The sequence below is a fragment of the Typopeltis vanoorti genome, chromosome 21 (genome assembly GCF_054136105.1).
Source record: "Typopeltis vanoorti isolate ZY-2024b chromosome 21, IOZ_Tvanoo_1.0, whole genome shotgun sequence".
Taxonomy (NCBI): Eukaryota; Metazoa; Arthropoda; class Arachnida; order Uropygi; family Thelyphonidae; genus Typopeltis; species Typopeltis vanoorti.
The window spans coordinates 55,096,223-55,122,095 of record NC_143569.1 but is presented as its reverse complement, the minus strand read 5'-3'; the positions used below and the strand labels follow the sequence as shown (position 1 = coordinate 55,122,095).

Below are 25,873 nucleotides of genomic sequence, written 5' to 3'. Positions count from 1 at the left end.
CTTGTGTTCAGAAATTCTAATATTGGCTGTTCTGCTTGCTTGGCCTTATTATGACAGTTTGCAACTGCAAGGGACCTGCTAAGTCTAGGGAATGTATCTGGTCTTTGGTGGAGTAGATAAGGATGCCAATTTTTTATGTAGTCTGTAAGGGTGTATTTTCTTAGAATTTTTGTTAATTTGTTAGAATGCCAAGGATCCATCATGCTGGCATGTAATCAGAGTGTCTAGGAATGTGTGACTGTTGTTTTCCTTTTCTATGGTAAACTGGATCCAGTGTTGATTGTTTAGATGTGTTAAGAAAATGTTGAGTGTATCCAAGCTCTGTAGCCAAATGGAGAACACATCATCCATACATAGCATAGTCAGACAGTGGTTTATGTGGGCCAGAGTTTAAGGCATTTTCTTCAAAGGTCTCCATGAAGAAGTTGGCCAGGAGTGGAGAAAATGGAGAATCCATGACTGTCTCCTCTGTCTGTTTTTAGAATTTTGCTTACCAAATGAAAAGCCCGAGTTTCATTTGGCAAGGAAAATTCTACAAACAGATAGAGGGGGGGACAGTCATGGATTCTCCATTTTCTCCAGCACTGACCTACTTCTTCATGGAGCTTTGAAGAAAAAAACTTTTAACTCTGCACCACATAAACCCACTGTCTGGCTACACTACTGTGGTCATTTGGCCACATAGCTTGAATACGATCAACATTTTCTTAACACATCTAAACAATCAACACCCCAGGATCCAGTTTACTTTAGAAAAGGAAAGCAATAAGAACAACAATCTCCTATTCCTAGATGCTGATTACATACTGGTGTTAAATTGTAATTTCTCTATGTTAGTTTAATTAGTCTGTTGTTATCTTCTTATACATTAATTTACTGTTTCTTGAATCTATCCTTGCTTACTTAAAATCTTATACAATCAAAATCCTACTGGCTACTCTATTGTTATGTCGCTGCTTTCTCTATATTATATCTTGTTCTACCTCTATAATAACTCTCCTTCTAATCTACTGTTGTGCCCTTAAGATATTAATTCAGATCTATCTCCTCTTCGGATTTTGGGAAAATTTATATTTTGCTGCGCCAGCCAATATCCTATAACAGAAGAGACTCTTGTTCAGGGAAATATTCCTAAATTCTAAAGGGATACACCCAGTTATTTTATCTCACGCTAGCGCTGTGCAGATCCAGTTAGCAGTCGTGGACCGAATCTCACTTAAGCAATTATATCTAAATTCCTTCCTGCCAAAAAGGTTCTATTTCATAAGTGGTGGTTTGAATTCGTAATCAGGCATAACTCAGGTATAAGGTACAAAGCATGTTTATTGGAAAACATAAAACATTTACAGTTATGTAAGTTTAAATACTCAATGGATCAAAATTCACTCTAAGTTAAGGGTTATACTAAATCACAATGAATCAGAGCAAGTTAAATCCTTCAATTATGAAAGGATAAGATTAGGTTTAAGCATAATACTACTACCATATAATTCCTTTCACAAGTTATTCACAGAATACGCATTGAACAGTTTCATTAATACTCTATCAATAATTATCTTAATTCTAAATTTCATTTTTAAGCAAGTCTAGCCATTCACAAATTACTGCCTATTAACAACTCTTCTTCGTTCCACAAGGGATTAATTAATTCAGTCAAATTCTCACTAAAAGTTCTCTACTAGTGTCCTTTAGTCAATGCACACAAATTTCTTGTTCTTCTAAACGAATCTTAACATAGAACGAAAACTTTTACATTACCGGATCTTTTCAGATTTCATGCCACCATCTCATGTAGGTCTGGATTACCTTACTGCATATTCTTCGGCCGTCTTTGCACCTGGCGATGTACTACGCTTTTCTTCTAATCGTTTCCGACTGTTGCGTGCTGTCTACTGCTCCGCTGGAAACTTTCTCCAATGGGACATTCTGCTAAGGCTCAATTCCACATAGGCTGTCATATCGCGATCAGCTCTGCTTGAAAATCTTCAAGCCTTCTCAAGAAAAGAACCTGCCGTCCGTCATTATCATAGTCGGCCCACCGCTCTCTCACAAATCCTCCGACCAACTCCCCCTAAAACTCGAATCCCGCAACCGAAGATCAAAAGGTTAAAAAGGCTCCTAAAATGGCGTGCTTCATCTTTTATTTGCCCTATTCGGGCGCCCTCTACTCGATGTGGTTTTCACCCACGAACCCCATCGTTCATGCCCCTTGGGTGATCCTACACTCTCCCTAACCTGTCAGGTTACATTATTCTAGGTAGCCGCTCTGACGTAATTTTTTTCTGCGTAGGTATAGCCTCCATCGCTACGCTCGACTCGTACAGATTATATGCGATAATTCCGGATTACTACTTATAATTTTTCTCAGAATTTCGCAATGTACTAGACAGCTTACTTGGGAATTACAAATAACCTAACAATAACTCTCACTATATGGCAAACATGGACTACACGTTATTACAAAACATAAAACAATACTTCATAATTATTAGCCGATGTGCAGATATCTCCTTAATTAGTAGTAGTTTATTATGTTAAATCCTGAATAAAGAATTTACTTGTAAAGTAAATTTTACTTGAATTTTACTTGTAAAGCTCTCCATTCAGGATCTAACACTGGCCTGATGGATCCTTGGCATTTTCCATTTATCTACAAGTCAAAGTCCTAATATTGCATTAATCAGTCATCTGTCTCAACTTTCCTCATCACGGTGGAAACAGTGTACAGTCTAATCAAGGCCTTATTTAGTTGCACAACCACTTCTTTAGTTGTCAGTTTTCTATATCAAAGCAGCATAACAAATATGTTGAACATTAACGCATAGTGATCTAAGAACAGGACATTGTGACATGCCACTGATGCACAATTTTCTGGTATCTTTTAGACAACCAGTTTCCTCTCCATGTGGCTAATCTGTTATAATGCTTCGAAGATACTTGTGCCATAAATGTAATACTAGATTATGTGTATGCACAGGAAATAAAATAATGAACTTTAATTACCAAATATTTCAACCTGAAATTCATGGATTATCATCAGTGGCAGGAAGTACAAGGTAGAACATTAACAATGGTTATTTAAAACAGTATGAGCTGCATAATAGTATGAAAGAAACAACTCGATATGTGTAAGCTGTAGCAGTTGATATATATATATATATATATATATCAATATATATATATAAAATTTAATACAATCAATATATATATTGATTGCATTAAAAAGAAAAAAATTTATCAATAAGATAAATAGAGACATTTGTTTGGATTCAAGTTAGAATGATGGATAAAAACTTTGGCACTTTCCTTTCAAAGTAAACATTTGAACTTGAAGTGGTATCAATGAATTAAACATGATCTAGACCAGAATATTCTGTGATCAGTGTCAATTCCATGTTGTGCTAGGCCACATTTCTTATTAATGATGTAGGATTGATAGTCACTTAATTTTTTTCTCACAGAATGTCCAGTTTATCTGAAATAAGAAATTTAGAATTCACAGAGAATTTGGTAAACTTCTGTATTTAACCTAAAGATAAATTACTTATCCTAAAGATAAGTAATTTATCCTTTATCTGTAGAAGAAGGAATCCACAATAAAAGTTTGAACAGAATAAATGTAGATATCACGTTATATTTCTTGAGGACTCCTCAATTTGGTTTGGAAATGCCAGAAATATATGGAATTGAGACTCTTTGTACTTTCAGGGTTGTTGGAGGGAAGTTTATAAGAATCAAAAAACATGTTGTTAAAGTCTGTTTTGAGAAGACATTCAGTTGCATAATACATTGGATGTTGAGAAGTTCTTGCTTAAGATCTTGTGTGTTGGAGCATAAACTATGAGCTCAATATGATAGTGTTATGATTTCAGTTTTTTTGAGAAGGATGATGGGCACATTGCTGTTTCATATACTATACATACCAATGAAGGTAGGTTTGCAATTTGTTTCTGCCATTTTGTATACTAGCTTTCATGCAGTAATATATCAAATGTCTTTGCAAATTTCAAATATATCATTTTGTTAGTCCCTCTTATTCAGTACATTCATCACTTTCATATAAAATGCTAAATCAAGATGTACCATTACACACCCATGCTGACAGTCATAGAGAATTCTCTATTTCTTAAATTCATTCCATCACTCTTCCTAACCTAAACAGTCTTTCCAGTACTCAAGCCACAACTGCAGATATAAAGTATATAACTGAAAAACATTTTTATTAGCCAGTTTTTTTGTGTAGTGATAATATTTTGCCTTCTTTTTGTTGGCATAGGGTTTTCCCTCTTTCAAGATTCTTCTCTATTATATTATTAGGTATATCATACTTTTTTCACCTATATGATCCCTCTTTTAATCTTACCTTTGTCTATTTAAACACTTGTGAAATAGTTGAAATATCTTTTCAATTCACACTCACAGAATATTATTTTTTTTGCATATCATAAAATTTTTAGGAATTTTTTTAGTTAACTGCAGTTCAAATTTATCTTTACATCATCATCAAATTCTGCCATATACCCATAAGGGGTATATAGGATATGATAGTACTATATGAAAAATTTACATCATTACTAGCTTCCTATCTACAATTTTCCTCCAATTCAGTCTGTTACTTGTCAAGACTCCAATATTATCATTATCAGATTTTATATTTCTATCATCTAAGGCACATTGCACCGTATCAATCCACCTATATCTTGGTCTTATTCTGGGTCGTTTTCCTGCCAACCTGGCAGAGAACACTTGTTTTGCTAATCTTTCTTTGCCCATTCTGTTTAAGTGACCATACCACCTGAGATTAGCTCTGCTAATGCATTCCTGGATGCTGACAATGTCAAGTTCTTTCCTAATATCCTCATTTTTTTTATGATATTGCCATTGATGCCATCTGTTCACACCTATAATCTTTCTCAGGACTCATATCTGCAGTCTCTAGTCTTTGGTCAAGTGTTTTACTTCTGACCCAGCTCTCAGATCCATAAGTTAAAACTGGTTTCAACACTATCTTGTATACAGCTAATTTAGTGTTCTGACCAATTTCTCTCTTATTCCACATGAATTTATTCAATTCACTTCCTACCATACCAGCTTTGTTGATTCTGTTGTCTATTTCTATATTTAATTTACCATCTTCACTAAAAATCGTGCCTAAGTAGCTGAAATGTTTTACTTGTTCCACAGGTTCTCCATTCACAACACAGTTGACATTTTCAACGATTCTACCTATTTTCATCGTCTTTATCTTTTTATTGCTGACCTTCATACCATATCTATTACAACAGTTATTCAATTTAGTCAGAGAATCTTGCAGACTTGTAGTGGATTTATTTAGACGTATAACATCATCTGCATAAAGCAAAGAACTGATATTAACATCTCCAATTTTGATATCATTTTTAATACCACTTTCCTTCATAATGTGATCCATATAGATAATGAATAACTCAGGGGATAATGTACATCCTTGTCTCACACCAGATTTAACATTAAACCATCTTCCTGTACTTCCTTCAATTCTAACTGCTGACTTACAACTCAAATAAAGACTAAGTATTGCTTGATATAATGCCCCATTGACACCATATAACTGTAGCGTATTGAATAGCTTCTCTCTTGGCACCTTGTCATATGCCTTTTCCAAATCGACAAAACTTAAATACAGATCTTTGTTATATTCCCATGATTTCTCCACTATTTGTCGTCGAGTGAAGATCTGATCCTAACAGCTTCTATTTGACCTGCATCCAGTTTGTTCTTCACCAAGCTTTTCTTCCACAATTCTTCTCAACCATTTCTCAAGTATACTTGCATATATCTTAACCAGGAACACTCAGTAGGGAAATGCCTCTGTAATTCTCACATTCAGTTTTATTTTCCTTTTTATATATGGGTACTATAGGAGCTGTACTCCAATCATTGGGAATTCATCCCTCTGTCCAGGCATTCTGAACTATGCAGTGCAGTCACTGTAAGACTCTTATACCACCATACTTAAGTATTTCTGGTCGAATATCATCTACTCCTGCTGCCTTTCCACATTTCAAGCCTTTGATGGCTTTTTCTACTTCAAGTATGGATAGGTATTCTATCCATACTTGAAGTGATAAAAAAACACTGCATGCCTGGTCAGTGTTTTTTATCACTGTGCTCTCATCATTGCTTGTTTCATTTAGCAGTTTTTCAAAGTAATTATTCCATACTTCAAGGATATCTTTTTCTCCCATTTTCATGCCACCTTTTTCATCTCTAACTCCTTTTACAGCACTCTTTCCTCCATTGTTAAGCTTCTTCAACAACCTCCAGAATATTTTGCCACCTTCTTGATATTTATTTTCTATGTTCTTGCCAAAGTCCTCCCATTACTGGTGTTTAGCTAGTTTTACACAGTGTTTAGCTTTCTTACATTTGTCTCTGTATTCTCTAAGAGTACAAGCTGACTTATTTGCCAGGAACATTTGATATGCTTTCTTCTTTTCCTTCACTGCCTCTTTAATTTCCTGTGTCCACCATGGAGTTCTGATTTTTCTATCTTTTCAGACAACCTCACCACATGCCTCTCTGGCTGAATCAATCAGGTTTTCTTCAAGGTTTGCTACTGAATCTCCAAGGTTTGGTTCTTTTTCTCAAACTCTATCATTTTTCCTTCAATAATCTTTGTGTATTTTAGTCTATAGTTCACAACTGAGAGCTGCTCAACTTTTATTCGCTTTAAAAACTTTCTTACATGTCATTCTTTTCAATATGAAATTCAATTTTATCCTGCTCAAGACTAGTGATCACTTCCAATTTCAAATCCTCTGTACACTCTGGTGTCCTGCACCAGGGAGAAAACATCACTATCAACAATAACATAGTCAATGAGATTTTACTTATTCCTTGCCTCTTCTCTCCATGTGAATTTGTGCACATTTTTCTGTTGGAACATGGTGTTATTAATAACCAGTCCATGTCCTGAGCAGAAATCCAACAGATATTTGCCATTATTATTAGCTTTGCTCTTTTCTCCAAATTTTCCAAAAATATTTTTGTATGTCTCACAATCATTTCCTACTCTGCTATTTAGATCCCCAGCAAGGACCAACTTTTCCTTTTTCATTGTGTCAGTTGCTTTTTCTAAAACCTCAAAAAATTCCTCCACTTCTACCTTAGTAGAACCTTCTGTGGGACCATAGGCACAAATAAGTCTCATTGTCCAGTTCCCCATTCTCATATTTGCCCACATTACTCTACCTGACTGCCATTCAAGAAGATTAGCCTCATATTTTGTGTTGAATACTATGGCTACTCCTTCTTTTCCTTGATTGTCATTGCCTGAATATAACATTTTGTATTTATTGCTCAGAAAGATCTTACCAGTTTTTGTCTTTTTTGTTTCAGTCACCCCTATTATGTCAATCTGGTACTTATCTAATTCCTCAGCTAGCTCCATTTCTTTGCCATTCAGGCTTCTTATGTTGATAGTACCGATCTTTAACTCTGGTGATGTTGAGTTGGAGTTTGTTTTCAGATTTGTTCCAGTAGCTGACTTTTCGCTGTTTGCCCTGGTTCCCTGACGAAAACAACAGGGACCTTGTTTAACCGGGCGCCCCAGCCGACATGTTGTACGAATAAGTAAGAATAAAGTAAGAATACAATACAATTTGGTCGGCTAAATCCCAAATTGCCAGCCCATCCTCGTTCGTTCAGTAGCCAGGTAGATACCCAACAGGGCGCCTCACCTTCTCGTGGTGCGCCCTGTTGGGTTGGACATTAGGTCAGAAGCCCTGGTCGGTGCTCCGCATTCCTTTAAAGGCTATGTGGAGATCTCCTCTCAGTTATACAACTTTGACCCTTAAGCACCCCATTTAGCTTTACAATCTTTAAACAATGTTATAATAGTTGCACTTTGTAATTTATTACAAAGTGCAACTACTTTATTACACTTTAGCCTTTATTACACTTCAGTTCTTGCTATATCATACACCACTATAACAAACTACTGAAAAGTCCTGACTAGAGTACCACAGACATAATACTATGCTAAAGAAATTCATTTAAGCAAACTATCTGCTATAAGAAACTATTCCCATGGACTTTATAAGTTTGTTATAGATTCAACAATATTCATTCTTATAGCATGTTTCTTTGTTGTTGTCAAGTCCTTTTTTTTTTTTTCCAGTTTCATAATCTACTGCTGTGATGTCTAATGCTGATTCTGTGCTTATTGGTTTTGACCGATATGTATTTTGCTTGTTGATATGCATGTGTTATGATCTCAAGGTTTAGATCATCAATTATGTCTTCTATTTGTATTCCTTTCCAATCTAGTTGGGGAGCCCAAGTTGGGTCTGACATTGTTTGACTTAGTTGTTTAAGTAGTTCTGTATTTATATCTGTGTTATCTGGGTGATATGCGTTGATTATTGTAATAATACATTGTGGTAGTATTATTTTTGACTACTTGAGTCAAAAATAATATTTTCTTTATATTTAATGTGTTTGGTCCATAAGCCAGGCGGACCATCGCACAGGTACAAGAAGCGTGCACTTGGGGTCTCCGATTGTCAGGGGTCTCCGTAGATACATTCTACGAACCTCAGTCATAGATACCATCTTCATCTAGATAATTTGCCATTCGTTGAATGACAAATGTTATAGTAAAAGTTTTTACTACTTAATAACTGACCAATAAAATTTCCCTTTCGACCATGAGAAAATATCTTAAGTAGTAAATAATAATGAAAATTCTTTGTGTGCTTACGTACCTACTATCCAGTCAAATAAGTGCAGTTGATCTTCTCTTGCAAATTGTGCAAACGAATAAAAAGTTCTTAACTGCTTTAATTTTGGTGTGGTTGGTGTTTTAGTGTCACTTTTTTGTAAAAGAAATGTTATCAAGTAAGTATTCATGTATTATATTATTGTTTATGTTATATACAGCAAGCATTGTTTATTGTGATCACTGGTTATTAGAATCAACAGCAAGGATCCATTCAAGACAGTAAAATCCACTGCATTTTAGTCGATTATTAGAATCATACCATTAAATAATAAAATCAATTTAAGGCGAAATTCAGTTAATTTTATTTTACTATTATTTTTGCTTTAATTTACTTAGTATTTTTTATTTTATTTAGCCATGAAAGGAAGATTTCAGAGCGGAGCTGAGAAATGCAAAAGGTTAAAAGAAAAGGAAAATATACGCTGCACCAAAGAAATTCGCTGGCTAAATTTTTAACTGAGCGAACTGAAAAGGAAATCAAAATACATACAGAAAGATCAACAACTTGCGCTATACATATTACTGATGAAGAACAGAATAACTCTGAAGAGGAATTGGAATTGAAAAGGAAGAGAAGATCAAAAAACAATCTGAAGGATGAAAACCTTGTGCTATAGATCTTCCTAATGAAGAACAAAACAGCGAAGGGCAATCAAAACAACAAAACAAATTTTGCATAGTTTCAGGAGACTGTAGTAAAACTGAAAACCATTGTGATTTTCCCAATGAAATGTCATTTATCTGATAAAATGATAGAATACTATTTAATCAATAAATCATGTAACACTGGAGATATTACAACTTTTCAAGTGCAATATACAGATAGGAACCGACCTTACTATAGAAATATTTCCAAATCTAATTTCTATTGCGTGAATGTAAATGGCACCAAAGAATTTCGTCAATGGTTATTATTTTCAGGAACAAGTAAATGTGTCTATTGTTATGTGTGCACACTGTTTTCTGAATTACAAACAAAATTTTCAGCATGGTTCAACGACTGGAGAAATTTAGCCTTAAGCTTGCAAGAACACGAATCTTCTCCATGTCATTTCAAATCAACTCTCCAAAAACGATTATCATTTTGGGAGAGTGATTTGACTGTTAACTCTCCAAAAACGATTATCGATTACTGAGCATATTGATACGCACTTGGAAAAGCAAATTGATTCAGAGCAAAAGTATTAGCAAACTGTTTTAAAACGAGTGAGTGCCACTGTGAAATTATTAGCCAGTTTGGGATTAGCATTTCGTGACCACATATTCCAGTTGAAGGGGGAAATTTCACAAGTTGTATCGAGTATCTTGCGGAATTCGATAGTTTTTTTTGAAAAGTCATTTGCAAAGATTCAGTAATTCAGGTAGAGGCAAAGTGAATTATTTACCGCACATTGTATGTGATGAATTTATTAATTTAATGGGCAACAAAGTTCAGAAATATTTAATTTCTGAAGTTCAAGGAGCAATTTATTACTCCATTATTGTAGACTCTACTCCCAATATAACTCATATAGATCAATTAACTTTTATTCTGAGATTTGTTGATAAATATGGAAATATAAAATAACGGCTTTTTTGATTCCTCAAAATCAAAAATCTTGATTCTGAATACTTAGAATGGATTGTATTAAATTTTTTGGGAGAGCTATCTATAGATATAAAAACTGTAGGGGTCAAACGTATGATACTGCAGCAAATATGGCTGGAAAATACAGCGGATTGCAAGCTAGAATAAAACATCATATTGATACAGCAACTTATGTACCATGTGCTAGCATAAACCTAAATTTAATAGGAAATTGTGCTGCAGAATCCTGATCTTGTGCATTGCATTATTTTGAATTTGTTCAAAATTTATATGTATATTTCTCAACGTCCACTCAGCGATGGAATATACTCATTGAATGTATGACACGTTCAATCTCGACATATAAAAAGAATAACTGACAGTAGATGGGCATCAAGAGCAGATGCAGTTTCAGTATTAAAATCTAATTATCAAAATGTTAAAGAAGCTCTAATTCAAATTAGTATGTCCAACAATGAAAAATGAATGAGTAAATTGGAGGCAAGGAAACTATCAGTACATTTTAATGAATATGAAACCGCTTTACTAACAGTTTTATGGGATAAGTTGTTACAACGAATAAATAATACCAGCAAATCATTACAAGAAATGCAGTACAATTTATTGTTAGGAACAAATCTTTTGAAATCACTTTTCAAATTTATCATGGTTGTCAGGAATCAATTCAATGAAATTGAGAACGATGCCAACTTTTTAACAGAAAACCGAAACTACAAGGCGGACAGGTTTAAAAGAAGAAAATTACAATTTGAAAAAACTACTCGTAATGAGACACACATTTTATTGAAAAACAAAATTGCGTAATAAATGTGCATAATGTTATTTGCGACGTACTCGTTTCTGAAATATCTAGGATAACCACTAATTATACTGATGTACTAAGGATTTTCAATTATTTTTTGATTTTAAAATGACTGATGTTGAATTTAATGAATGTGTGGACAGAATAATTGCAAATTATCATAAAAATATTGACATTAAATATTTTAAAGATAGAATTATTCATTTCATTGCATTCATAAAAGGAGAAAATACCACCGATCCTGTTGACATGTACAAGTTATTAATTGGGGGTTTGCAGTCTACATTTCCAAATGTAGAGACGATTCTAAAATTTTTTTTGACAATACCTATTTGTAACGCTAGTGGTGAGCATTCATTTTTGGTTTTGAAACGTGTTAAAAATTATTTACGAAATTCATTAACTCAGTTGCATTTAACTAATTTGTCAATGATGTTCATAGAAAATGATGTAGTTCAGTTATTAGATTATGAATATATTACTGATAAATTTGCTAAACATAAAGCGAGAAAAGTTCCAATTTCGTTTTTTGTATTTACAATTCTAATGTATGTACATACTTGTTCTAATGTTCCAACAGCATTTAATAATTATTAAAAATAAATTTTAATATTTTTTTATGTAAATTTTGCATGAATTTTCTGCAATAAATAAGATATACAATGTAATTTTTCCTATTATTTTTTATTAATAAATAATATTATATTTTGCATTTTATTTTAAATTCCACAATAAACAATAATGAGTTATGATGGTTATCTGTGACTGCAAAAGGCTAAAAATAGAGATTTATTTTTAGGGAAACAATTGATTGACAAGTAGTTTTTATTAATAATAAATTGATTTGATAGCATTCGTTTAGCATTTAGAACAAGGGGGGGGGCTCAAAACTAGGTTGCACTTGGGGGCCCCCATCCAAGTTCTTGCTCCTCCACTGCTGTAAGCGTATAGCTAAACCTCTGCCAGAACGATCAGGTCTGTCTTTCCTTAATGTTGAATATTATTTGATTTGAAGCTTCAGATTTTGATTTAGTTTCATTTCTTGTAAGCATGCAGTGTGGATGTTATTTTTGCGTAAAAATCTTCCATCTTTTTTTTTAAGTGCTGTTGATGTTTATCTGAAGTATGTTCACATGAAAATTTTTCTTTTGCCTAATCCTCTTCCCCCCCCCCCCCCACTTGGATGGTTACATCATACCCAGAAAACTTTCAGGTATCTTACCAAAGTTTTCTTTTGCTACCACTTTTTTTGGATTGTTGCATCAAACCCTGCAGAGAACCCTGAAAATTGCTGGCTAATGGGGCTCTGGCACACCCAATTCCATGAAGAGTGTCTGTTCTGATCAGAAGAACATGTTTCTCGAATACTTGAGAACTTGAATACTTATCCATTGGACTGCTTCAGCTTCTTCTTTATATTTATTTACTGTTAATATATTTATTAACAGTAAATGGCATCATCTACTGCAGGGCTGTCCAACCTTGGGTAATCCGAGGGCTGCATTTAAAAAAAAAAAGATTTACCCGAGGGCTGCAGCATAATGCGTATCTAATAATTTGAGCAGCAGTGACAAAACCTCGATAGCTGAACAAATGAACAACACTAATCGCATGCTCACATTCCCTGCGAGCAGCCAGAGCATACGAGTTGGAACAAAACAATATAAGAACGCTTCTTTGACACATCTAATATTTGAAAAACACGTGGGTATACAGTGATGTAAACACACCATATAAAATTACCAACATCTCAATTATCGATTAGTGATAGAATTAAAACATCTAATACCTATTTGATTCAAATTATTATTTTATTTTTTTCACTCGTGAAAATCAAAACCCACAGGCGAGCTGCACAAAATCACACCTCGGGCTGCATCCTGTCCACGGGCAGTGCTCAAAATTATTATCACTCCTCAATATCCAAAGGTTGATATTATGTAATAATAATCTGTTCTTTATTAACTTCTTTACATAGTGCAGTGGTTAATGTAAAACATTAGATGAAGCTATTAAATAAGAAAGAAAAGAAATTAATGGGATCAACTCCTCATTGTCAAGGATGACTTATAAACATATGTGACTCATCCATGAAAGGTTGTAAACCCCTATAGTACTTTAGTATTATTAGTGAGCTAAGGATTTTTAAAATTAAATTTATATAACTTTTAATTTTTTTATTTTTTGTTTTATTTTTTATACAATCTTGAAACCCTATTCTAGAGACCAAACATGCAACTTTTTCAAGCCATTTCAAATTTCCAATGAGCAAAGCTAGTCTCACATTGGGTGATGAAATCTCCCACTTAAAAACAATCACAAACATCCATTCCCCAGAGCATGTGAGTTTCAAACCTGGGATTCAAACCTGCAGTTTCTTTCTCTGCAGTAGTTTTGCAATATCTACTCTAACTTAGAGTAGCTATGCACCAGGCTGAAAAAATTGTATTGTATTTGGTGTATTTATGAGTAGCTTTCATAGATTAGATCTAGTCTTATTTTTAAATAATATGTAAAATCTTTAATTTTGTTTATTACTTATGCTCACAAGAGTTTGGTAATCGGTATTTTTAAATTAAGCTCCTTTATGCGCCAATTCATAAAGTAATATATGATCGTAATTAAATTCAGGTACCAATGGACTGTCCAGTAGTAATCCTCATCACTGTAACTGTATTATTGACCAGATATTTACCGGTGGATTACAATCTGATGTCATATGTCAAGCTTGCAAGTAAGTCTAAAATACATAGTTTGATAATTTTGCAGCTGTCGCTATTGGTCATAAATGTGAATGTTAAATTTAAATTGTACTGATATCTTAGGTAATTTGTTTGATCTATAATTATTTCATTCAGGTCAAAATTTAATACATGAAGAAAATAGTTATCAACTTGAAAACCATTTTGTTTTGTGAAATATGAACATAACACACACATACACACACATGAAGTGTACTGTTAAACCACTATAAACTATGATTTACACCCATCATTCTAACATCCTTGGGATCCTTATTGATTCTGCATGCAACACTTGCCAGAAAGCTAAATTTGTCTTAAACAGATTCTTTTCCCATAAAAAACAGATTGGCTTTTGAACATTCAGTTATCAGACTGTAGGCGCAGGGCTGCACTTCATTAGTTTTATGTAAATATCAGTTAAAGAACTATAATAATTAATAGTCACAGAAATTGAAATAAGTTATGTTTGTAGATAGTTCACAAATTACCATGTTCTTTTTTGATAAGGTGCATAAGATGAGTATGCTAAATTACTCATTTTCTTCATCCCTTCATGTGTACTTACTTGATTTTGAGTATAAGATGAAGTTAAAGCATATTCTGCTTATCCAGATTTGATGGTCTATGGAGACTCACCACATCTCTGCTTGCTAACTTTTCTGCTTTCATATCAATTTCGTGTTTGGTTTGATATCGACCTTTCTTGTGCATTTTACACTTTCCTACCATAAATATTCACCATGGTTATCCTTAGATGGTCATTCATTCTTTCTTATATAGTTATCCCTTGATTAACGTGATTAATTAATCCCTCGATGTCAACGCATATATCATAATCATGTTAAATATAATAATCAATGGTAAAAATTACAATTCGTCCATGATTGATTACTGTATTAATAATTCGCTTTATATGGTACTCTTTAGGAAAGATGAATGAATGCAAAGTAAATGTTTAATAAATGCTTGTACTGACATTAATTACTGCAATTTTTTATCAAAAAAAATTATCAAGAGTCATTTGAACAGTTTTCGTTTTTTTCTTATCAGCATAAATTCTACGATAACAAGCAAAATGACTCTCTAGACCTCAGCAAACAAGCATTCTTCAATTGACATCTGGATCCATATCCATTTGAAAGTTGCAATGACACCCATGTCTATGGGTTGTAGCAATGATGTGTTTTGTGAAGCGATTCTAAACTGCAAAATATTCCATCCAGTTCTTTGATTGTTATCTCCTTTGGAACTTCGTCTTCACATTCCATTTTTTGTTGTCTTCATATGCATGTTGTTGTTCAATTTCAAGAAGATTGTTGTCACTGAAAACTCTTTTGAATTTAAATCCAATAATTCTTTAACATCTTCTGCATCAACACCATCAAAACCAGAATGCACGAAGTCATTAGCACATTCTGACAAAAGGTTTTTCCAAACAGCTCTCATGCAACTAGAAAACACTTGCTCCCACAAGTCATGAATGTTTTCAATTGCATGTTTAATGTTACAATTTTTCCAAAATTCTTGGAGCATAATCACATTTTCTCCCATCGTTGTATCTACTGCCTTTGAGAATGTCTTTTTAAGAAAATAGGCTTTGAAAGTTGCAATGACACTCATGTCTATGGGTTGTAGCAATGATGTCATATTTGATGGAAAAAATAAAACTTTCTCACACAGATCATTAAGAGAATTTGGGTGACCAAGCGTGTTATCTAAAAGCAAAAGAGCTTTGAAAGCTAAGTTATTTCTCTTGCAATAAGCTTCAACTCCTGAACAGAAATAACACTTAAACCAATCTTTGAATAGACTTTGGGTAATCCAAACCTTCTGATTCACCCACCAAATTACAGGTAAAGAGTTCTTATTACATCTTTTTAAAGCCCTTGGGCTCCGAGTTCAATAGACAAGCAGCAGCTTCAATTTAAAATCTCCATTAGCATTCCCTCCAAGCATAACAGTTAAGCGATCTTTTGATACTTTATAGCCAGGCTGTGCTGCTTCTTTTTTTTGATATAAAAGTTCTAGATGGCATTTTTGTCCAATAGAGGCCAGTTTCATCTACATTGAAAATTTGGTGGCAATCATAATAATTTTCTTCGATAATTTTCTACAGCTCAGCAGGAAATGCACTTGCAGCTTCACCTGTTATTTTCACATTCTTTAGTCCATCCCTAGATTTAAAATTTTCAAGCCAATCTTTGCTAGCTGTGAATTTTGAATTGTCTTTGTTATATTTACTCTCTTAAAGTCTTGAAAAGAGGCTTAGAGCTTTGGCTGTGATATTATAGGCACTAATCGGAATTCTATTTTGATTGTAGTCTTCCAGCCAAATAATCAACAGATCTTCCATTTCAACCATTATAGCACTTCTGTTATATGTGCATTGCATACTTGCAGGTGTAGATGCAACTTTACCTTTGCTCGCAATACTCATCAGCTTTGGATAAAATAGTCCATATCGTAGACTCGTTAAAACAAAATTCGATGGCAATCTTACTTTTGCTTTCGCCACGTTTAAATCTTTTAATTATATTAAGTTTTATATCTAAGGGAATTACTTTCCTCCTTGTTTTTTTCACTTAATGTGAAATGTGGGATTGCTCTTATTCTTCGACATGATTAATGGGCTGTAAAATTTATGAAGAACGTAATTTGTAAATGCAGCAGAACAATTGGAGCTTGTAATACACCTACTCTTAATGCCTAATGGGATGGAATGACGTCGTCATGCACATGGCCAGGAAACTCTCCTCGAGGCTTGCATGTTCTGGGGTGGTAAATTTAAAGGCGCGTTAATTAAAACTCTTACCATGTATATACAGTGTGTCCCAAAATTCACGCAAGAAGTAATTTTGATAGAAAACACAGGTTTTTAATTAAAAATTGTAATTTCTTAATGATTCATAAAGTATACAGTATGGGGTTATGCATGGAATAGCATATCAGGTAAATGGCCTCCATGGCTTTGCTGGCACATACACACTCTTTTGTCGAAATTTTCCATGACCGTTTTGCATAAATGTGGCTGAATTTCGTTGATACATCACTCAATTTCCTCCTTCAAGGCGTGGGTGGTCGTGGCTTATTGGCATAAACCTTAGACTTCAAAAAACCCCAAAGAAAAAAGTCCAACACGGTTAAGTCACATGATCTGGGCGGCCAATTCTGATCACCAAAACGGGAAATTACATGACCAGGAAATGACTCGTGCAGTAATTGAATTGTTTCTCGGGCTGTATGGCATGTGGCACCGTCTTGTTGAAACCACATGTCGTCCACATCTATATCTTGCAATTTAGGCACAAAAAAACTGGATTATCATGTCGCGATAGCGAGCACCATTAACTGTTATTGCCTTACCAGCTGCATTTTTGAAGAAGAATGGACCGATGATGCCTCCAGCCCAAAATCCGCACCAAACAGTGACACGTTGTGGATGCATTGGTTTCTCAACAATCACTCGTGGATTTTCTGAACCCCAAATGCGACAATTTTGTCGATTAACGAAGCCATCAAGATGAAAATGAGCCTCATCGCTGAAGATGATTTTGTTCAAAAAATAAGCATCCACTTGTTGTTGTTCCATAATCCATTCAAGCGTTGTTCTTTCATGTAGCACTCCATTTTTAATAACCCTGAACTGTCAGCTGTCATGCTGTCTTTTTTTTCTCATTGGCAACACTTTACCACACAAATGGCGCTAAATTTAAATCTTGCATGAATTTTGGGACACCCTGTATAAAGGGATTGTTGCAATTAATTTTGCTGTGTTAATTAAATCCCACATTAAGCAAAGGATACCTGTATTTGCCATGTCGTGAAAATTCTCTCTCAGAATTCTTTCACATTTCCTTTGCTCTATTGAATCAGCTTTTTATAGTCTGTTTTTTTTTTTTTCCTTCTTCATCGTGGCTATAGCTCTTCTGTTCTGCTCCTTATACTGAATTTCTTATTTTATACAGCTCTTGTGTTAATATAGCTGATTGCTTCCCTAAATTTCCTTCAGACACCCCTTGACCACTTCCCATGTAAGGAAGTGGTAAAGAAGGAAGACTGATGCAATAATTTGGTAGCTCAGTAAATAACTATAGGGAGGAATAATGCTGATCAGGTGATTCATTTAGGTGTGGTAAAATACATGTTGATTATTGGAGCAGCAAATTGTCTTGTAAAATTTGTTGTACTTATGTGTATTTATTTATTTGTTTTATTTAAATTTTGCTTGGTTTTCTAAGAATTTTCTTCTGCTTACTGAGAATCAGTATACACTTTTTAAACTAATAGAATTCCGATCATCATCAGAATTATCCACTCTTTCGCAAATCCTACATTCGCTACTTTTTTTTTGTCAGCAGCTCTTTTGTTGTCTTAGCAATAATAGATATCTTGCATATGCTAGTGTTTTGTTGTAGATCAGTCACTTGTAATAATGCATAGACATATTCATTTTTATTCAGGAATAGATAAATGTTTACTGCATCTGTCGTTTTCAAAGGCTGGAATAAAAATATTCCTATGCCGGGAAAAACATTCCAAACTCAACAGATGCTATACTGCAGAAGCAAGAAAAGCAAGTAGTTTTATTGTACTATATTCAGCAATTAGAGGCAACTGGAATAACACTTCATAACAAAAAACACTCCCCCTCTCACAGAATCTCTGCTATATGCATGCAAGCAAAACAGACTGATTGTAGACTAAACGTAGTAACTAACTAAACTCATTTGTCTAACAACCGCTTTCAAATTTTTGCCAGAAAATACATATAACAGTTAGTTATAATGCAGTCATTGGGTACAGAAAGCACACAATTTATGCAAAGCAAAAAGATTCATATGAGAATATATATCTTGAAATCAGTTCTGATTACATTTGAGATATTCGAGGCACTTCACAAATGCTAATTTCACAAATAAAATTCTATTGAAAAAACATGCTTTATAACCTTTATGAAAATTCGAATTTTGACTAGCTGTACGAAAGTTGGTGGTTTTTTTTTTTTTTTTTTTTTTTTTTTTGCTCTAAATGGAATTCATTCAAGATGACTGCTTTCATAATTAGTGGTGTTTTCAACAAATCAAAATTCACTTCTTGAAGAGAAGAAAGAGGGAGAAAAATTTTTTTTCATTAATTTTTGTATTATAATATTAGCATATTAGAAAATGTGATCTTTTATGTATTCTTAAATATATTTTTGTGAGCTTAATCCTGAAAAAGCAGAGTCAAATTAGTTCATTTAATAAAAGTAATATCATGTAATGTGATTATATTGAGTTTTCAATGTTGTCTTTTTTATTTTATTCATATTATTATATGCTTGTGCAAAAAAAAAAAAAAAAAAAAAAAAAAAAGATGGCTGAGAAAATATTCAGTAACACTGCTTATTTTATTGAAGGTGTTTAAATTTACTACAAGTTACCCTAAGTATTCAATTAAAAATGTATCTTTGAGGGAATAGGAAATAAATAACAGATCCAGGGATTTGCTTACACTTGGACTCGCCAAACTTTATATAGTTTCTATATTCGGCATGAAACTTTTTGAGTTTCTTATTCGGCTATGAAACAATGTGGGATGTAATATCCCTTAACTTAAAGAAAAATAAATTTTTCTATTGACAAGTCTTGCAACATGTCTATGTTGGAGCCATGTTAAATGCAGCCATTTCCAATAATGTATTTCAGTATTCATTCTTTTCTAATGTAATAGATACTTAGGGAAACTTATAATGAAGACAGATGTTTTCATTAATTCATAAATTTCATAAATTCATAATTTTGTGTATGACTTGCAGAAGTGAGAATGTAACTTCTCGCATTCTGTAGTATGCAGTAAAACTTTTTTTTTTTTTTTTGTATTGGATAATTTAATATACCCTAATAATCCAAAGTTCATTCCATTCTCATAAGGCATAGAAAGAAACTTATAAAGGAGTCGAGTTTTAACTCATCTATAAAGCTCACTCTATAGGGATAACAAAGACAACATACACTGAGTGGCACTTTATTAGGATCAGCATTTAATAATGAGTGGGACCTCCTTTTGCCTTAAGAACAGCTTGTATTTTCTGTGGCATTGATTCAACTGTCTAAAACATTTCTCTAAGATGGTTGTTCATGTTCTCACAATGACAACACCCAGTTGTTGCAGATGGGATGGTGGCACATTGCTGCTGTAAACTGCTTGTTACACTTCATCCCAGAGATGCTCTATTGTGTTGAATTTGGACTGAACTGGCCACTGAAGTAAAGGAAAGTTGTTATCATGTTCCTTGAATAACTTCAGCAAGCTACTCACTTTGTGGCATGCACATTGTCTTGTTGGAGGTACCTATTCCATTTGACGGTGAGTAAACTGCAGCCACGAATGGATGAACATGATCAGTGACGATGTTAAGATAGACTGTGGCATTCAGGTGGTGTTCACCTAGTATCAGGAGACCTAATTTGTGCCAAGAAAACATTTTCCACACTATTACACCCCTGCCATCAGCCTGAGTTGTTGCTACTTGGCAGGAAGGGTCCATGGTCTTTTTGTTGCTGCCATCAGTATAATACATTACAAACTGGGATTTGTCAGACTAAGCAACATTTTTCCAGTCATCAGTTGTCCAGTGTTGGTGATCACATGCCCATTGAAGCAACATCTTCCTGTTCGTAGCTGATAGCATTGGGACCTAGGATGGTCATCTGCTCCTGTACCCCCATTTGTGATAGAGTACAGCAAACTGTGCACCCTGAGATGAGTTTATCTCCAGTCTCTCCTGGTATAAACACCTCATGTCAATAGCCTCTTCATCATCCAAGAAACTAGGCATTCTCTTTTGTTCAAAAGACTGTTTTACACCCAACCAACTCCTATGTACAAATACATTGAAGGATCATCTCATTGATGATCGTTCTCTTACAGGTTCACTTTAACCTCTATTTCACAGATGCAGTGTTTCAGCACTGTGTCTATTCTACAGGTACTTCCATGATCATTGCTCCAGTGAATTGCTCCAACTATCATTCCTTCACTTTCAGTTGCACTGCTTAATACAAGAGCAGCCCAGCATCCCTTTACTGTGCAACAGCAAACACACTGAACCTGCTTCTCTTCCTGTTTTATTCTTTTTGCCTCTGGAACAGCTTTCCTCATGTAGTGTTCCCATAATTACATATATAATTACAATTTGCAGTTCTTAAAAAAAAATAAAAAAGATCAAACTTCTATCTCAGTCCTGATCGGCATCCCCCACCACACACACAGCACTGATGTGCTTATAGGTCTTTTGACCTCTCATATATGGGATTGATATGAAAAAAAAGTTAAACAAAAAAACAGAACCCTCTCATGACATGTCTGCCTGATTTATATAGCAAACTGCAGCCACATGACTCACTGTCTTCAACAATAGTCTATTTCCCTAAATGGTGAGGTGTTCTTAATAAAGTGGCCACTCAGTGTATTATCCAGAAGTCATGTAAGTACTTTCTCAATTCTCATTGAAATACTTTAGTGTACTTTTTAAAATGTTTAAATGTTCAAAATTTTCTTTTAAATGTTTAAAATGTTCTTTTACCCATTACTCAGCAGTTGCTATTTCACTTATATGACTTCGCAATAACTAAAATCTTTGTGAGATTAGAAGAGGAATTAGGTTATAGAGGTTTTTATTATCACAGGGAAGTAAAACTAAGTATTTCAATTTGAGATTTTGTTTTGCAGCACATTTTTCATAATTAGAACATTCAATTAACTCAATGTTTTTATAAATTAAGTGTGTGTGTGTGTGTATATATATATATTTAAATTAATGAAGACTGTTTAATTTTCAGGGCAGTCTCTACTACTATAGATCCATTCTGGGATATTTCTCTAGATTTGGGCTCTAGTTCTCATCTTCAGTCTTCCACCTCAGGTGAACAAGCAATAATCCAGATAATTTGTACTTTTTTTTTCTATATATATATATGGGTCGAGAGCTATATATATATATATATATACACATATATATATATATATATATATATATATATATATATATACATATATATTTAAAGAGTAATTGACTCAGTTTAATGACATGTTTATAATTATTAACTGACTTAAACACCGAGAAAAAATATAAGAGATTCTTATATTTTTTCTTGTATCTTAAATACGAGAAAAAATATAATATAAATCTTATATCTTAAAAATATATCGTACTTTAGACAAACACATAGTTTAGAACAAGTAGTAGTAGTGTTTGAAATTGAGTCCAAGCATTAGTTGTATTATTATTATTACAGGCAACTGCAAGAAGTCCATAGACTCTCGCGGGAGGCCCTAACATGTCAAAAACAACTATTCGACTATCATACTTCGCCTTGAACTCATTTACAGTTATGGCACCCACAACAGACGCTGGCAGCTTATTCCACTCATTCACCACTCTCCAAGTAAAAAACCTAGATCTAACACCCTTGCTAACCACACTCTTGCCCAGCTTCCATGTATGGCCTCTAGTCCTCCCATCACCATTCTCAAAAATATCTTCTGAATTAATCTTATAGAAACCCTTCAGTAATTTTAATGTCTCGATCATATCACCCCTTTTCTGCCAATCAACCAATTTCTGCAACCCACAAAATCTTCAACCTGTTCTCATAAGGTTCATTCCATAGACCTGCTATCATCTTGGTCACTCGCCTCTGGATCCTCTCCACCTCCTCCCCATCAAGAAGAAACCTAGGTGACCAAATCTGGGCACAGTAGTCGAGATGAGGTCTTATCAAGGCTCGGTACAGAGGTACAATAACTTGCTTGTCTCTGCTTGTCAAAGTATTTTTCAACAACCAAGTGAGTTGATGAGCTGATTTAGCCACTTTTGCAATGTGCCCCCTAAACTTCATCTCCCTATCCACCAACACTCCCAAGTCCCTGGCCTCATCAATCTCCTGGAGTACAGTTCCATCAATGTGGTATACTGCTGCTAATCTTTTCACCCCAAAATGCATAACCTTACATTTTGCCACATTAAATTGACATCCGTTCTCCTTAGCCCAGTCCTCCAAACTATCCAAATCATCCTGCAAAATTTTGACATCCTGTTCACTCACTATTGCTCTACCCAACTTTGCATCATCAGCAAACAAATGAACAGTTCCTCTCAGATCCTTTCTTATATCACTAATGAACAAATTGAACAGTAGTGGTCCAAGAACAGAACCCTGCAGCACACCACTAGTCACAGGCCGTCTTTTGGACTCTACTCCTGAATAAACCACTCTCTGATATCTCTCCATCAACCACCCTCCTATCCATCTTATCAACCCTATATCCATCCCCATATGCTGCAGTTTACTGATTAGAATTCCATGTGATATCCTGTTGAAGGCCTTAGCAAGGTCCAGTAGAATCACTGTAAACCCATTACCTTATCCAGTTCAGCCGTGACTGTGTTATAAAACGTGAGCAAGTTACTGAAGCATGATCTACCCTTCACAAAACCATGCTGTCCCCCATACAGTATCCCATTTTTATCTATCCAATCCCATATTTTCCTCTTGACTATTTTCTCCAAGACCTTGACAACGATTCCTGATATGCTGATCAGTCGGTAATTTACAACTGCAGTCTTGGAACCTCCTTTATGCAGTGGAACTATTTTCCCCTCTGGTATGAAGCACTTTGCGTGTGAATGATATCATGAGTACTCCAAAACTGGGTTACAGCACTATGTGAATCGGGTAGGCTGTAACTAAGATTGCTGTCTAGATGGGTAGGGTCGAGAGCTGTTTCTTTGGATTCCAAGATACATCTTTCTAATTCATCAGAGTATTTATGGATGTTTGAAGTTAAGTTCCAGTCTATTTGATGTTGTCATCCTTCAACATTGGTATTGGCAGAGAATAAAAGTACAATATATTTTTAAGATGTTGTTTTCTCCATGGTGCTGTATTCACCTGATGAAGTCGGCATTTCTTTTGAAACTAGTAGTGAAACCTTATTATTATTAGACACCTCCAGGGAGTCCAAAGACTCATCGACGGAGGGCACCTGCTCTACAACTCTGCCTCTGCTGCCACTCAATCCACCAACTGACTGCAGCTACACCAAGGCCATCTACCGCCAACCACCACCACTAATATTTCCAAAGACAATCGCAAACATCTATGCCCACGACGGGATTGGAACCCACAGCCGTTTGTCTAGAGAGCAAATACGCTAACAACTCTACCAGCCAGGCTGCCTTATTAAATCTCTTATATTTTTTCTCGGGTTTAAGTCACTTAATAATTATAAACATATATATATATATATATATATATATATATATATATATATATATATATATATATACATACATACATATATATACATACATACATAGGTATTCTTAATTTCTTTATTCTTGTTAAAAATTCATATTGTTTCACATATTAGTTATTTATGATATAACTGCTACTTTTAAAATTTTTAATGTTTTTATTTTTCCCCCAATAATTTTTTTTTTTTTTTAATCTTACCTCTTCAATAAGTGTTAAACCTAAATAAAACTGAATTAACATCTTCACAGATATTTGATAAATGTATTAGTTAGGAGCCTGTTTGAGTTTCTGGAATTTTACTATATTACTGAATTTTCAAAATCTGAACATGAATTTGATATTCTATCCCTTTGTTGAAATCTGTGATGCCTATATTTTTATATTTTCCCATTTATGCATTTTTAACTTATACAGTTGATATCACAAGCTTGCATTTGTGACAGATGTCAGTTTATGATATCAAACAACTTTGTTCAAACTGATAGGCTACAGTTTTTTGCGATACATTTTCCAACTTTCATCATGATGTGCTTCCATTACATCTGTAATGACAATTATTTTACAGTTCTCATTTAACGTACAGGATCTTATACATTTAACTTTTTTTTTATTGCAATAGTGGAAGGTTGGTATAATGCATCTATAAAAATGTTATTATTAGTTATACACATATTAGTTATATATTAGTTATTAATAGTGGAAGGTTGGTATAATGCATCTATAAAAATGCATATAACTACCAAGAGCAGACTGATTCCTCAAGAGAAAACAGAAAGGGGACATCTACTATAACAGAGACCACTGATCAAGGCTCAAAATTACATGATGATGATGATACACTGAATAATAGTTTGATGTTTTAAAGAAGTTGCAAAACATCCTGAGAACTCAACTATTGTGAAACTCAAAGCCATTGATATTAGATCTAGTTTGAAGCATGCTAATACAAGGATGAAGACTATAGGACTTAAGCTATTCTATTAATCTCTTCTCCTTCAGAAGAACATGACACTGCAAAGCAAAAGCATTTACATGTTAAAGAAACTAAATGATATAAAACTGTGCAGTATTATTATTAATATTATATGGACAATTCCATAGACCCACTAAGGAAGGCCCTAAATGTTATGCCAAGCACTGTCTCATATTCATGCAATATCTCTCATACTTTTCTTTAAACTCATTCAAAGTCATGGCATCCACTACAGACTCTGGCAACCCATTCCAGTCATTCAGTACTCATCAAGCAAAAAATTTAGTCCTCACACCCTTGCTCAATTTCCAAGGATGGCCCTTAGTTCTCCCACTACCAGAGCTGTTCTGAAAAATTTCCTATATTAATCCTGTAAAAACCCTTCAGATCACCCCTTTCCCGCCTGTCAACCAGTTTCTGTATCCCACAAATCTTCAACCTATTCTCGTAAGGTTTATTCCATAGACCTGCTACCATCTTGGTCTCTCACCTCTTCCTCATTGCCAAGAAATCCAGGTAATCAGAATTGCATGTAGTAGTCAAGATGGGGTCTTATCAAGGCTCGATAAAGAGGAATAAAAACCTGTTTGTCTCTGCTCGTCAAAGTATTCTTCAGTAATCAAGTAATCTGATGAGCTGCTTTAGCCACTTTTGCTATGTGCCCTCTAAACTTTAAGTCCTTATCCACTAACACTCCCAAA

General features: G+C 34.3%; 1 protein-coding gene across 2 annotated transcripts in view; it reads left to right on the top strand.

Annotated features, from left to right (window-relative positions):
- Nucleotides 1-25,873, top strand: part of not (ubiquitin carboxyl-terminal hydrolase nonstop) — a 231,675-nt gene that overhangs the window by 149,246 nt on the left and 56,556 nt on the right. For both annotated transcript variants that reach the window (XM_090411716.1, XM_090411717.1), the window contains 2 exons: nt 13,786-13,888; nt 21,722-21,804. In XM_090411716.1, the coding sequence (XP_090267842.1) occupies nt 13,786-13,888; nt 21,722-21,804 (186 nt within the window). The remainder of the gene's footprint in view (nt 1-13,785; nt 13,889-21,721; nt 21,805-25,873) is intronic.